Below are 16065 nucleotides of genomic sequence, written 5' to 3' on the forward strand. Positions count from 1 at the left end.
TGAAATAGAATCCATACAGTACAAAAAGAATTGCAAGATATGAACTTTAGTTCCACATAGTTGTTTTCTGTCAGTATTATTTTGAAGACTAGATTAGTCTTTCACATATGCAAAATGCATAATCTTCCATGATTTCCATTTTATTCTATCTTATCTTGGCGAAGAACTGAGCCAGAGGCGCACTAGCATTGAGGATGATGAACTTGCCGTAACCCTTGTCAACTTACATTGAAGGGCAGGGCTCTGCCAGACGTGAAATCAAATTATAAACATGGTTGTAAATGTAGCTGAATGAGGTATGGACATGCTGTGTCTATATCACCGTACATTTGTGTAAGCGAAGAGCAGTTCATTTTTGCTTTTGTTTGTTTCTTAAGGAAATTTGACAAAACATATGAAGTCAAAGGCACATAGCAAGAAGTGCATGGATCTGGGAGTCTCGGTAGGCTTAATAGATGACCAAGATGGAGAAGAGGAATTTGGTAAGAAATTAAATCTTTTCTTTGCTGCATTGTTGGATTTATTTTATTGTTGCCCTTTATTACCCTTTTTTTCTGAAGTGCAGGAAAAAAATACAGAGAGGAAAGCCTTAGAAGGTAGCCAAAGGGAGCAAGGAATACTGGAAAAACCTTCCCTAAAAGAAATGATGAGCATATGCTAAAGATATGTTGCTGCTGAATTTTTCACAAAGTGTTATGCAGTTTAACTTTACCCGTTTCACAGATAAATCTGAGAAGATTGAAAATACCAGAAAAACAGCTGTTTGGCTGGGAAAAAAATAGTAAAATGTAAAATAGTTCTGCATAAAATTGTCAAATTTTTGAATACATGTTTTGTAAATTGTATCACTAATTCACTACCCAGAACTATAAATATTTGCTGTGTGCTTTGCATAGGCTTTTTAGGGAGGCTGATGATCTCCTGGTGTAGAGTGCTGACCTGCTTCACAGATATGAATGGGCATAAATCAATAAGAAGAAACAGGAGTTTTTCATCTGGATCTGTTCTACCCTTCCATTAGCACCAAGAGCATTATCAAAATTATTTGCTAATAACTGAAATTCTGTAAGTCTTACATACCAAAACAGCTCTGCTGAAATGGAGGTGAGATTGAGGAGAGCTGAGGAGGGCCACACTGGGTTCACGTGTGTTTTGCTCAGGACATTAAGAAATCTATCTGTACCAGATGCAGTGAGATGTATGTCAGGACTGTGTGCTAGCGCTTTCCTTGGGGTCTTGGCACGTCTCAGTGCAGTGGTGGCATTTTCTTCATGCTCCTGCTTTTCAGCAGCAGCGTGAGCTTTGCACTAAATTTTTCTTTTTTAAGTGGAATAGTTTATTAGATTGCGGGTGAGGTTTTGAGAAAAGAAAGCATTGGCGATCTTCATTTAAACAATAAAGGGCAAGAAAGATGAATGCACTTGCTCCCATATGACAACTGCTAGCAGAATAAGCGAATTGGCTTGAATCTAATTCTAAATAATTCTGGGAATATGACTCAACTAGTGTGATTCAGTAGTGCACTAGGTACCAAGAAATCTGCCTTTTCCTTTTTTAGCATTGTTAGATATATTCCTTTTTGGTAAGCTGAAAACATATCCTCCTTTGCAGTTGAGGTACCAAAAAGAATAACACAGAAGGTAAGCAACAGTACAGCTTGCAGTCCTTCGCTCAGACACAGACAGTGTTCGTTAACATTTTCAGCCTTCACATGAGGGAAAAATTGTTGTGACTCCTTTAAGCACTGTTCTGTAGGTTCGTTTTGTTTGGTTTTAAATAACACCACATGTATCTTTTTCCTAGGAAGTGAAAACATTGTGTTGATTAATAAGTTGATATTCCCAATTAACATACGTTTGCTATTTAGTGTAATGGTAAATGCTCCAAATGTTAACAGATTATCAGTAATACCCTATAGAAAAAAAACACTTCAAGCAATTGTTGAAAGATGGCTTTTCTTTGGCTGTAGGACTATATAACTGAAAGACACAGAGTCCATACATATAGTATAATGGTTTGATACAGGTGTGTATAACTATCCCATAAACAAACTACATTCCTTGACAAATAATTTTTATTTCAGTGCAGAAATTAATAAGTTAGTATTCTCTTTTGGGGAGAAATAAACAAAACCCACAAAACAAGGCAAACCATCACCAGAATTTGCCATATGAATCCGTGAAGTTCTTCCAGGTATTGAATTGTAAGGCTGCAGTGCATTTTTTTTATCAGAACAAAACAGGTAATGCTTCCTTTTTTGTCTCTTGTTTTTAACTAAGAACTCAGAAACAAAAGTCCCACCCAAGAGGCAGGGTAATTAAGTCCATGGTAAACACATGTCTATCCCAGCTAGACCAGTCCAGCTTCTCCAGTTGCCACACAACGCAGTGCATTTACAATTATCCACGGACATTCAATGAGTAGCTCAACATTTAAAACATATGATTGAATCTTTCACCTCACCTAGCCACGCTGGAGGGTGTTTCTCTGGGTAACTCAGGAACTTGCTTGTTGGCCCATCTTTAAGGCAAAGAAGAGGAAGAAAAGTGTGAATTATTTCCACGTGAGCTCTTTAAATGTAGGTGGTTCTGCTGTGCTGTCTGAAATGCTGTACGTACTAATTTTGTTGGCCACATTTGAAATGCAAGCAAGTGGGGTTTTTTTGAGGTGTGTAGGCAGTCTCCTTGCATAGAGTACCTTTCACCATCCCTTGGCTCCCCTTATCCAGGCAGCCCCACTCTGGCAGAGCTGGGCTTGGGAAAGGAGCTTACCCTGAGAGCCAGAGGTCTGCTGGGTCTTTCCCTAGTTGAAAGGCAATGTGAGATAATGTGGAGGAAGGTCAGAAGATGTAATAGGAAATAATAATGACCTCAGAAATAAAATTTCTTCTTTCCCATAAGCTGTGCAAGATTGTCTGGTTCCCTGACCCACAGAATGTCTCTTTTTTTACCCAGATAGTGGTTATTCTCATGGCAGTAGCAGTGTCAGCAACTTTCCTTCAAATAACTAAGGTGTATTTCTTTCAGCAGACATTGAATTAAAGAATTAGTTTTGGAGAGTTGGCCTTAAATTTAACGAAGCCACCAGGCTTTTATTTACTAAGGAATCTGGCATTTCTGTGAGTGTTTTGCACGTGCTTTTTAAGCGCAGGCTGTCATGATGATTGACATCAGAAGATAGCTTTGACCTGATCGTAGTTCAGATTAATAACATATGCATATGAGTAAGGAGTACAGAATAGTGCACCATCCTGAACGCAGGCATGTGAACACAGAGCCTGCTTTTTCAGTAATTTGAGAAGCTGAAATTTTGTTGTGCTGTCACATCTAGGGAAAAATAGAGATGCTCTCTAGCTGTCTGCGAATACATGGGATCAGAGCTTTTAACATAGCGTTCTTTGTGTTTGGACTTGTCATCATTTGGGTATTAGTAAATACTTTCTGGCCTGGGTTTTTGTATTCAAAACCATTTCCTCATCCATTTATCTTTCATCTTCTGTCCTGTGGAATGTTCTTGTCACCAAAATACAGGGTTACAATGTAAGGAATGTTAATATCTGAATTAAACTGTCAGGCGAGGTGAACTATTTAGTGTGACGGACTGCAACTGGGGATATCCTCTTCTGCCATGGAGACTGGACACGTTGCTATTCAGTCTTAAAAACAACAATTTGTCTTCAAATTAAAATAGTTAATAAGTGTGAACCCATTATGTTTCATATGTAAGCTAATATGTGAATGGTAGAGTATTCCTGAATAAATGTGAACAGTGAAGTTATTTAACGATGAAATCTATAGGTGTGAAATTATTTACATGGTCTCTGGGAAAAAAAAAAAAAAAAGTTATCTACAAATAGTCACTACTTTACCTGCAGAAAATCCTAATTTTAAGTTTCAGGTGCATATCATATGTGTGTGCATATATATATTACATGTATACAACTACATATATATTTAAACTTTCATTTTCTGCAATATTAAATAGACCCTTCTAGAGATACGGTGTTTCTGAGTTAATTAGCTATATCTTACTTATCATAGCAGATCTTAAATTAGTTTCCACGGCTCTTCATTAGCTTAATCATGACTCAGTCTGTGTTTTCACTGCACCTGCGTATAAGAAGTAAAAATAAATGGAAATTATTACAGTGATATCCTCCCCTTGCAAATAGAATGGAAGGCTGGGTCTGCAGAACTCACATGACTAATTTTCTTTAATTTTTAATAGCACTGCCTTGTCTTCAACTAGATATATGTTAAGTATGCAGGAGTTTTACACCTGCAGCCTGTGAACAGACTAGCTAATGCTAGGGTGGCTTTTACAATACATAGGATACCCAGGAGGACTTAGGTGTAAATAATCTCTTTAAAGCAAGAGTTTGCCCTTATTCATTTATTTTTGTTGAGTTTTGCCTAGTTATTTTCCTTACTCTTAGGAAGTAAAGTCAAAAGCTCACTTTTTATTTGTTTCCCTCTTCTCTGAGAAGCAGTGGCTATTACCAGTCTGAATTTAACCCAGTAGATGTCACTGTGAGTCCTGCGTGGTGGTGATGAGCAGTGGACAGTAGCTGATGCAAGACTGAAATCAGTCAGCAAAAACCAATGAGCACAGTTGAAAAGTCAAGGAGATGTAGAATCTGGATGTGGGTGCTAGTGTTGTTTCACCCAACAGTACTTTGTTTACCCTTTCTTTTTTAATTTGTTTGAATGCTTGTGAAATGGTCCACTACGAGACTAATACAATAAGCAGAAGGCAAGTCTGAGCTAGTATTTCTTTAGCAAAACAAAGCGTGTGTTGATGACATACAGACCTTGACTTTCAAGTTAACAGTAATATGATGCCATACTCCAAATATTTCATTGCTCCAGTGTACGTATATTTTATTATGTCTGATGAAGAACGTACATAGAAAGAAAACAAATGCATGCATTGTTAGATACTATATATGCTTATAGAGTATATAAATTTTGTTTTAATCCCTAACAGAAGATGACTACACAATTTGATCTGATAAGCGTTGCTTTGAATTACTCTGGTGCTAAAAGCCATTCAGTGTAGTGCAGTCAATTATGGAAACAAACAGATACTTAATAGGATATATCTTTAATCTTGATAAGCAGAGCTAATAGTGATACCTATGGTTAGTCTATATGCTTGCTTCCATTTCCTTTTAATCTTGTAAAACACAAGTAATCTGGACGTGTGTCTCCAGGTCTTCCTGTCAATGAAAGAGCAAGAATGCACATTTTACTTTTCTCCCGAAGATCTACCCAATTGTGATCAAGTTACAAGCCATTGAACTTACTGTCATTTTAACTACTGCAGAAATGGCTTGTCTGTAGGACATGATAAACCAGGTCATGTGATGGACTTTTATATATATATACAACTTTTATATATATATATATAAATGGCAGCTTGTAAGTTTAGATTCTGAAGAGCCTGTCTAATTGGTACTGTGCAGTATAGTGGGGACTAGATGACTGTTGTTAAAACCATACGCAATACAGATTCCTGTAGAAAAAAATGAAGAGCTTTTAATTGTATAGAGATCCCTGCATCAGTTACCTAATAGCATCACAGAAAAAGCAGTGCATGGACTTAAAGTGCAGTTTACTAATGTACATGTTAGGATGCTGATAATTTCAACTAATGCTTTTGTGTTAAAGAACTTCAGTATTTTTCTTTCTTGCTTTGGGGTAAGATATCAGTATAAAAAGTGTAACAGAGCATAACAGCTTTTGGGTGTTCTTGAAACATGAGAATTACAGGTTGAGATCACATAGGACTTTGGATATGCATTTTCAGTAATATTTGCAAGCTCTCAAAGCAAAGGGTGGAAATGAGAGAAGTGCAGCATGGCCAGGAAGGTGTTTAGGGAGTCCCACTGGGAGCATGCTTTGCTGATGGCAGCTGCTTCATCCATGCTCAAGGGTATGTGCAGAATAACTTGAAGAGGCTTTGGATCAGGCATGCATTGGAGAAAGGGAAGGCATTCTTCCTTATTAAGTGTTTTTCCTACCTTTTTTTTTCCTGTTTTTAATTATTGTTGCTATTGTTTGGTTTTGGTTTTGGTTTCAGAAGAAATTTGTGACTTTTCACACCAAAAGCCATTTCCTAACATGCTAGTGGCCCTTGAATTCTTGACATATCCCACAACCTCATACAAAGCTGAACACAGCAGTAGTTCCTTTTGAAAACTGAGTTCTAGTTGTATGTTTTAGCTACATAATCATACAGTTGTAATTGTGCATAGTTTAAGACAGGAAGCAAAGGATTATTTTTTTCCTAATTAAAACTGCAAGGTAACTTGCAGGCAGAGTGGAATTATAAAAATGGAGCTGGTCCACCACTCCTAGGTTAACAGGATGGTACTTAGGAAGAATCTTTAACCATGAGTGGTCACAGCCTTGATACCACTTTCAGGTAGACCATGCTTGGTTCTGCCACCTCCTTAAACTCTAGATTTAGGTCCTCCCACACCTCCACTGATGTACAGTGATGCTTAAAGGAATGACTGGTTACAGAAGCTTGGGCACCTCTTGTTTCAGTGGACCCACACACAGTTATGGAAGGCAGAGCAGTCTTTTTTCACATTGCCGAAGCAAGCAAGTCAGGAATGCTTTGTTTTTTTTACATCTGATGTTTCAAAGCAGTGTGGGAGTAAGGGAGCTGTATTCATTGCTGTCACCTCGCCTACATTGCAGGCTCTGGCCCCAGGTAACTACTTTTAAATAGAAGCTGGCAAACTCATAAGGGGTGGAGGTAAACAGAGAAACAATAGAGGGAAATTATATCCCACAGAGCACTGCTGTGTCCCACGCATAGTTCCCCTTCTCCCTTTCCATGTTTTCCTTCCAGAAGGCTTCTAGAATGCAGAAAATGCTCTGCATAAGCAGGGTTTTATAGTAAACCATGTAGTGTTTCTTAGTGCTGCTTTGAAAATACGGTTTCTTACTTTAAATCAGGGCACATTTGAGCATATAGTTTTCCTGTTGTAAAAATGCGGTGTCAGTCTAATTACTTCAAGTAGTTTCTTTTGCCAGTGGAAACAGTCATTTGTGATGGCCGTCCAACTTGATAGCAAAGGTGATTCGTTTAGAGAGAAGGGGACAAAAGAAGCAGTACAGTTTCTCAGAGGAGATGGATGTGTGTCGTTGGTAAGGAGAAGAGTAACCTACAGAGAGATCCAGTAAATACTACAGCATGAAACCCAAGCCTTGTGATGCCCCATGCAGTATTTAAAAAGATACAAGACGCGTAGGTCATCCTTTAGGTGTAAAACACAGAGAAATTTGTGACACCTGTCACAGAGGCATTGAGGGAGTTCGTTTCTGTTCAAAACTCAAATATATGTGAGCATTCTAAGTTCATAGATCATTTTGCTTTGCATATTAATTATCAAGAAGTATTAAATAACAAGAAATGAGGAATGGAAATGACAGAAATGAGGAGAAAATGCAGTTGAACAAATTATGTATTTTCTTTTTTGAACGACTTTGTAGATGAGAATCATAAATGAAGACTGGATAAAATCGTAAGCCATATTTTGTTATTGTTATTCCAGTGATCTGGAGGGTTTAACATATTTTTTAATAACATTTCGGTTTCATGCCTGCTGTAGAAAATGTAGAAAATCTATATTTTCCATATTTAGTTAATGTACAAATTACTGTGTAGGCAAGAGAGGGGCAAAATCATTACAGAGGGATTTTTTCAAAGAAGCTATTAGTCTCGTTCCTAATTGCACTGCTCATTTGAAACCATAAAGGCTTATAATGGTAGGTAGCTTGTTGAGAGGTAGCTCAATTAAACCCATTTATTTTACCTACAGCTCAAGATGCTTATTTTCGTTTTGGTAACTTAGCAGCCTAATGTATTTGTAATGCATTCTACTTCTAGAAAAGGTTTCATTCTTTTTCACAGTCGTTCATTTCAATAGTAAGTTGCTGTGCAGATCCCCCCCCCCCAGAACAGAATCTCTTACATTTTTAGCTAACCAGCCATCCCTGCTTTTGCAGAGCCAAATGATTTTTATGCTGATATTTTTTCTGGGAGCTCAGCAGACAGACCTTTAATCAAGTATGAAATATTAGTGCATCCAAAGCATTTTGTCTTTTTATAAAATGTGATCCCAGACAGTCTGGCTTGGAATCAGATACAGCAGATGGGATTTTGTCTCTTTACTAAAGAAAGATTCTTTCTTTCCAAGATGTGATATAAAAGAAGGGGAAAAGCTGCAGTAGAGCTGTTTAACGTAGAAAAATTTACCAATAGACAGCACAAAGTTATCTGTGCCAGTTTGACTGTAAGAGCTGAAGTCAGGAAGGCTTCTTCTTTGGGGTAAAATTTCATGCATAAGTAAGTTTTTATAGAATTAGGGCTTTCTTGTCTCCTAGGACATCTCGGGTGACTTGTTCATAATTCTTTCAAAACGTGAACAAAGTGAGAAATCTGGTAAGGTCTAATTTTGGTCTCTTTTGCCTGCTAACGAGACAGATTCCTGACTAACAGCCCCCAGTCTTTCTGTTTGTATCTTTCAAAACCTTTTGCAGCAGTGATTCATATTGGGTACAAGGACACCCACTTATGAGTCAGAACCAGCTAGAGAGTATCCCACTGCGAAGGTTGGCAGACGAGCTTTGCATGTCGTCACTAGGAACTTAATGAAGCAGGAATCTGCTCACTTCTCCCCAAGCGAAAGAGAGAAGGGTGACTTTGAGCAAAAGGCTATAAATGGCTTAAAAGAACAACCAAATCCAGAAGGTGGAAAACAACGGGGAAACAGGAGATGAAAGATTATGTAACTGCATAATTTAATATGTACACTGGAAAACAAAAGTGAAAATCTTCCTTGTTGCTTTGATGACATGGGAAGAAACTGAAAAATGCACATGGCATTATATTTTTTTGGTGTTTCTAATCACTCCCTCCTACTTCTTTCCTTATCGATCTGGAGCCTTCATTGGCTTAACTTCTGATTCTTGCTTTTGCAGGAGAGAAGCAAAGATTGGGCTGTGATCGGTCAGGGTTTGATGCAGAGGAATCTGATGGTGCAGATGAAGATGAAAATGACAACGAAGATGATGATGAAGACAGCCAAGCTGAGTCAGTCCTATCCACAACCCCCTCGGTGACAGCCAGCCCTCAGCATCACCCCTCTCGACATGGCCTGCAAGATGCCACAAGTGCTGATGAGGACAGCAGACTACCGGACTGCTTTGGTGGGATTCACACGGACTCTATGGATGGTCTCCCAAAAGCGCTGCTCACAAAGATGACTGTCCTTAGTGCTGCGCAGTCAGTAAGCAGGACCTCCAGGTCACCAGCAGAGTTCACCCACCAGGAAGAAAATGAGGACAAAGCCCAAGAGAGAGGAGCTGGCCCCCACAGTGCAGGTACTGCACTGGTGGACTCTGCTCCTGCATCTCCAGGTCGACATATGTCCGTGGATTACCCCGATCCAGAAACAACTGCGGCCCACTCCTCAGCAGCAACCACAGTTCTTACAAAGGTAGGAATCCGGCTCTGGGGGTGAGAGTGTTATTTAAAGATCACGTTGGTGATTTTTCTGAGGTCTTGCCCTTCATTCTTAGAGTTGTTGGCTCATGCTTTAAAAAGAGTTGAAAGTAGCCGAAGCACAAATGTGTAGGACTGTAGAGACAACAGTGTTGTAGTGGCACTGCTTTTTAAAATTCTGTTATTCCATCTGCATCGTTTCTGAAAGGATTAATTGGGGTGTGGTCGTTTCAGGTTAAGTTTGGAGCTAGTAGAATGTATTGCAATTGAGACTGGATACTAGTGATATGTAGAATGAACGTATGGTGGGGGTCATGAAGTTTTCAGTGGAAAGTGATAAAATTCAGAAGTCATTTTACTCTGAAATGCTGCAGTGGAATCATTGGTATCTTCCAGGGAAGACTAAGCTAGTCCCAAAGGTTTTTGCCTTATTGCTGTAAAAAAATTGTGCAGTTGCTTATCTCTCCCCAAATATGTTTAGCAGTAGATTTAGAATGAGCACCATATGTTCAAGGAATCCAGGGATTGCCTTTGCAGAATAACAAAAGGAAACTGAAGCACAGAACTGAGACCTGAGTTCCCACTGCTCTCAGTTTTTCTCCAAATGAAGGAGCGTTTTGATAGGAAAAGGATCAGTTTTGTCCAAGCCTATTCCAGGTAGAAAGAATGTGGAAAGATGAAGTCGGTCTATGTGCAAGACAGCAGGTGTGTTCAGTAACATTTGCAACCAGTGTGTGTAAAACTACAGGGAGCCAGCAGGTGTTGAGCATTTTACAGTCCAGCCGTATTTTAATGGAATTTAACGGGGACAGCATGAATCATATACTTCATTGACCCTAATGATATCACTTGAAAGTTTTGAATTCTTACTTAGACCGTGAGGGCAGCAGGGCTTCCCAGAGTAATGCCCAGAAAAAAATATGATGCAAAATATTGTATAGTTTAAGTAGAGGAGTAATTACCTCCCTCTCTGTGATGACTGTAGCATTTACAACCCATACATGCATTCTTTTACAGAAAGATAAGCGGAAGGAAATTTTCAAAATCATGAACAGTAAGTAAAGATTTGGTTGTAGTTTAGGTACTTAGTGGCTTGTGCTTTGAAAATATCTACTACTGTGAATTTGCTTTTTAAAAGAGTTAAGATAATGAACCGTTGGCAGGGAAGACCAGTAAAAACTGTTGCCACGTTTCATTGTTTGACGTCCTGTCATTCCTGCTTGTAAGAACTGTGAGTCCATGTGGCAAGTATGAGTTGGAGCAATTTTGTAGTATGACAGGGAATAAAGATGTAATGATCGTGGTCACTGCAGACATCTGTCACAAAAGGTAGGACCATAATGTTTGTGTTGTGTATCAGCTGCTATCCATAGATACCAAGAAGACCGTTTGACTGATTTTACTCTAATCAAACAGAACTGCTGAAGGTTCAAGAAAATATTCACACAGATAACATTGTGAAAATGTTTTATACAGCTCCTGCAGTTCTCCACATTAATATAAAAAGGCATGTAAGTAGTACAAGGCAGTAATTCCATACCAGACTGCCTCCTCCTTTCCCAGACAGAGGAGGTGGTTGCTGTGGGTCTAATGTTTAACCTGCAGTCTGTTCCCATCGTGCATGTTTCTGGATCCAACTTCTTGCCTTTGAGACAAAGGATCGAGCAAGCTTAGGAAGGCTGTGTGTTCCTTCAGAAGTATCTGTACCAGCTTAACAAGATTTCTTGTGAAGCGTCAGACAGTGCTTATTCCTGAGAAAGACTTTCACTTCCTTCTGACACACGTCTACCCATTTAGAATAGATGACACTGTGTGGTCAATAAATCCTATTCACCTTTAACCAGCATATTTCCTACTAGCTGTTTTCAAACATATTTCTGTTAGTAATTTGTTTTTGAGCCTGCTCTGGAGATTTTTTGAGAGTATGGTCAAATCCGCTGGATTGCAGTTTAGGACTCTGTAAAGCAAGTTAAGTTGTGCTGTTCTTTGTGTATTATAGGCAGTCCTAAAATTACAAATTAACTTCAACTGCACTTTAAGACTCCTTGATTTAGGTGTTTTTAGGAAAGCAGGTACCAGCCTTGGCCAGTAATAGAGTCTGCATGAGAAGGGAGTATGTGATACAATTGTTTGTCCAGGTCTGTGCACCAAACCAAGGCAAGATGGAGTGGCAGTGGGATGTGGGTCTCACACCTCACTCCACTGTCCATCCATCACCTCAGCATCAGTGAGTGCTGCAGTTACCATCCTTCTCTTGTCACCCATTTTCTCAGTTAGGTTAATAAATGGACAAATAGGTTGTGATGCTGTCCCTGCCTTCCAGAGGCTGCAGTGCCTCTGGTAAGTGGACCTGGTGTATCAGAAGTGCTGGCTTATTTAACATTCTTGTCTGAGGTGATTTTCACAATAAACAGCTCTCTAAAGCTGCCTTCCTCCTTAAAAAAAAAAGCACCCAGCCATGTACAGAGGATATTCAGCAATGTTTGTGAGTACTGGTGCTCAAGAGAAATGAGCAAGGATAATCCTGAGAGGAAAATTCAATTAGTGGGAGAGGAAGGAGTTGGAAAAAGAAAGGAAGGAAATCAGTTCATTGTTCAAGCTGGGCAGCATTTACTGTGAACCAGTTTGTTGTTGTTTTTGTCTAAAATGAAGTGTGAGAGGGTTGGCAGCATGCCAGGCAACCTCCCATGTAACCTGGGGGCAACAGCAGCCGTCCTGTTAACATGTCCCCTCTCATTCTCTCCCAGAGCACGCCCTCTGCCAGCTCTCCCTCGTCACCCGCGGACCAGAGCCTGCAGCCTACGACGGCATCGCCCTACACTGAAATCCAGGAGGAGAAGCCGCCCAGCACCCCACTGCATTCTGCTGAGTTGAGGCCTAACCAGACACACCTCTTCAGCCACCTTCCGCTGCATTCACAGCAGCAGGCCAAGGCCCCCTACAGCATGGTGCCAGTAGGGGGGCTTCAAGTGGTCCCCGCCGGCCTGGCCACCTACTCCACCTTTGTACCCATTCAAGCGGGGCCAGTGCAACTCACCATTCCTGCTGTTGGTGTCATCCACAGAACTACAGGCGGCCTTGGCGAGGTGGGTTGCACCGTCTCGGGTGCCACCACGAATCCCGTTGGGGTTGCCGAAGTGAACAGCGTTGTGCCGTGTATTCCTATCGGCCAGATCAATGTGCCAGGCATCCAGGGTCTCAGCGCGCCCAGCTTGCAGCCTCTCCCACCCCTTGGCATGGAGACGGTGAACATCTTAGGCCTGACAAACACAAACATAGCCCCACAGATGCGCCCGCCTGGAATCACTCTGAATGCTGTGGGCCTCCAGGTCCTGACTGCCAGCGCTACCCCCCAGGGCAAGCCCAGCCCTCAGGCGCACATCCCAGGCTTGCAGATACTGAACATTGCCTTGCCCACCCTCATCCCCTCCATCAGCCCTGTCAGCACGGATGGGCAAGGAGCCTCTGAACCACCAGCTGCAGGCAGCAAAGCTGGTGGCGTCCAGCAAGAGCCAGCTCCTGCCAGCTTCCCCGACGTCGGCCATGGGGCCAGGGCTGCTTCTCCTCAGGTGGTTGCCGTTGGCCAGCAGTACAGCGTGAAGAGCCTTGTAGAGCCTGCCCCTGCGAGTGACTATGAAAGACTCAATGGGCCAGGGAAAGGTGATGCTGACAGGACTGACCTCGCCAACCACAATAAGCCAAAGGGCGACATCTCTTTGGTTCAGGTCAAAAGAGCTTCCCCGGTACAGCCTCGCTCTAAAGTGAATTCTGATGTTTCAACCAAGTCCCCGGTCCATCGAACTGTCTCTCCGGACAGACAGGTACACAGGCCAGCAGCATTGCCCCGGAGGCAAAATACGGTGCAGTTTAGCGATGGCAGCAGTGACGATGAGGATAGACTCGTAATAGCAACCTAGTTTTTGTTTTTCCATCGTGTTTATTTTTTTATAACACTTACAGGTTTCTTTGCAAACCTTCCTTTCCTTAAAGCACATTTTTCTGACACAAACCCATTACTAATCTTTGTGCAATCATGAACTCTTGACCAATAATTGTTGTTTCTTGTCAGCTCCAGCCATTTTTGTACATGTTGTATAGACAATTGTGCCTTTTTGGAGTTTTATGTTTAGAAACCTGTACAGATTGTTGAATATATATATATAAAATATATATATATAAAATATGTATATTAAACCCAGGTAGTTGCTTGTGTTTAATAAGTAAACATCTTGTGTCAGATAAATAAATGATTAAATTATATGTTGCACTGTTAAATGTAAATTTTTATGGCTGTGGGACAAAGTTTCTGTGTACAGATCTAGTATGTAAAACTCCATATTTATTGTATCCATATTAGTCTTGGAAAAGGGTCTGTCCATCTTTCTTGTGTAAGACGGTAGCTTTACACTTCAAAGAGAAATACAGTATCTGTGTTATGAAATATTACAGTAAAATTTTGTTTACTGACTTTATCATTGCTTACGTTGTACCTTCTTGATGCAACCCAGTGGTTGGAGAAGCGCTCGACTCAGTCATCTTAGTATCGTTCCAGTTGCGTTCAGTTTAAAAGGAGTTGGCTGTGGCATGTGCCCACGTGGTTTCACCTGCTGTAAGAGAAAGGAAGCCTTCTTTAGGCATTTGGAACAGAAGCTTCCACTGCAAAACACCTGGCGGTGATGAAGCAGGGAGGGAATCCTTCAGCTATTTTTTACAGTGAGCATCCACCAGCCCCAATTTTTTTCCTCTTCATCCCTTAAATTTGAAAGCTTCCCCGAGGGAAGAGGGTCAAGATGGCATGTTTTTGTAATGTTGAACGATAAGGCCACTTTTTATCAAAATTAAAATGCTGTTAAATGAGTAAGGAATACCTCTATGTCTGTTTGTAATTGCGGAAATCTGCCTAACAGGTGGCAAAACTCAACTAAGTTAATTGTTCCCTAAATTTGACTTTGTCTTAGTGGGGATTTAAAAAACAAACAGGCTTTACACATACGATTCGTGTGCCCTTACGTTGACAAACTTGTTACGGGCATATAAGGCATGGGTGGATCCCAGAGTCACGCAGCTGCATAAAATGGTGTTTGCGCACAGCGAATATGGTGCAAGGTGCCATGAAAATGTTAATGTGTTCAGCTGCTTGAAGAGAGAAGCCTCGCATGCTGCAAGGAAACGCATTTGTGGAAGTTTCCAGCTGACCTGTGATTTTCATAGAGCTGGTTTTTCCGCTGTGCCCTTACCTCACGTTCTTGCAGTGATTACAAAGGCTATAAAACTATTTGAACAAACTAATTCCAGTCAAAAACTGGAAGATGTCAATTAGAAGCAGAGTTGCCTAAATGAAAATAACCGGGATGAGTGCGCACAAAGCAGCTGGAGGAAAAGGGTGGGAAGCAAAGCGTAAAAACACGAGGAGCGATGCTGAATGTGAGCTGAGCTGTGTAGTTCACAGTCCAACTCCTGTATCCGGCCCAGAGAAGTAATTCGCACCTTGTAATGCCTGTATTCAGGAATGGCAATGTTTAAGATCCCTTTTTAACCTTTTCTCAGCTCTTGCACTGTACTTGCATTGTACTCATTGCATTATCCCATGAAGGTGTGTTGTGAATCTGTAGGCAACGTTGAGTGAGCTTTATTAGCTTTCAGAGCACTTCATGACCAGAAAATCATTTCTATTACTGTGATATCTGCCAGGTTTACTAATCCAGCTATTAGAAATGCATGTACTAGAAATGAGAAATTGCTCTCAGATCAGACCTGAACATTGGTGACGTTTCTGATCGTGTGGAGCCTCCACTGAAGGCTGAGCACCCAAACCATGAAGCACTCTCAACTTGCACTGAAGTTAATGAGAGTTCAGAGTTCTCAGCGCTCTGCAGCATCGGACTTCAAAGTTGTGAGCGTCTTGCGTGCAGCCACTTGTGTAAAGCGTCACTGTGCTTTTGTATGTTCTTTTTATAAGCGTGTGGTGATGTCAGTGTGTCTTACATCATCATCATTTATACCAAGGGTGAAATTACCTCAACCAGCCCAAGTTAAAGAAAGCCATTGCTGCATTATGTATGACTTAATAGCCTTGCTACAGGAACCAGGGGAGGGTTTGGTGTTAATCAACCCTAGAAACTTTGCATTAGTTTTGGCATCAAATGAGCACTTACCAAAAAACTAGAACTATGCTGTTTAATTTGAGGCCGTTTACCTACAGCGTGACAAAAAGATGGCTGGATTATGCAGGTTTACAGCAGTGTAAGCCTGTCACCAACATTCTGAATGCAATTGCAAGTGATAGTACTTCCCTGAATTTTATCAGGAAGGATTAAGTAGTAGGTGTTCCACATGCCCTGAAGTCCTCACTCTACTAACCATTTAGAAACTCCAGAGATTTACCATATACACATCTTAAATATTTATTTAGCTAGCAATTATTCGTGTTCTGAGGATTAATGACAGGAAAAACCGTAGTGGCACAGAGAGGCAGCCACCAATTGAACAGATAACTCAGCCTGGTGAATCAGACCATCTACATGCATCTCTTTTCTGTTCCAGGTG

General features: G+C 40.8%; 1 protein-coding gene across 1 annotated transcript in view; it reads left to right on the forward strand.

Moving 5' to 3' along the window:
• Positions 1 to 13991, forward strand: part of HIVEP1 (HIVEP zinc finger 1) — an 82650-nt gene extending 68659 nt beyond the window's left edge. The window contains 2 exon segments of the mRNA XM_015854580.2: positions 8997 to 9514; positions 12267 to 13991. Of these exon segments, the coding sequence (XP_015710066.2) occupies positions 8997 to 9514; positions 12267 to 13436 (1688 nt within the window). The 3' untranslated portion in view covers positions 13437 to 13991.
• Positions 13992 to 16065: the final 2074 nt, after the last annotated feature.

The sequence above is a fragment of the Coturnix japonica genome, chromosome 2 (genome assembly GCF_001577835.2).
Source record: "Coturnix japonica isolate 7356 chromosome 2, Coturnix japonica 2.1, whole genome shotgun sequence".
Taxonomy (NCBI): domain Eukaryota; kingdom Metazoa; phylum Chordata; class Aves; order Galliformes; family Phasianidae; genus Coturnix; species Coturnix japonica.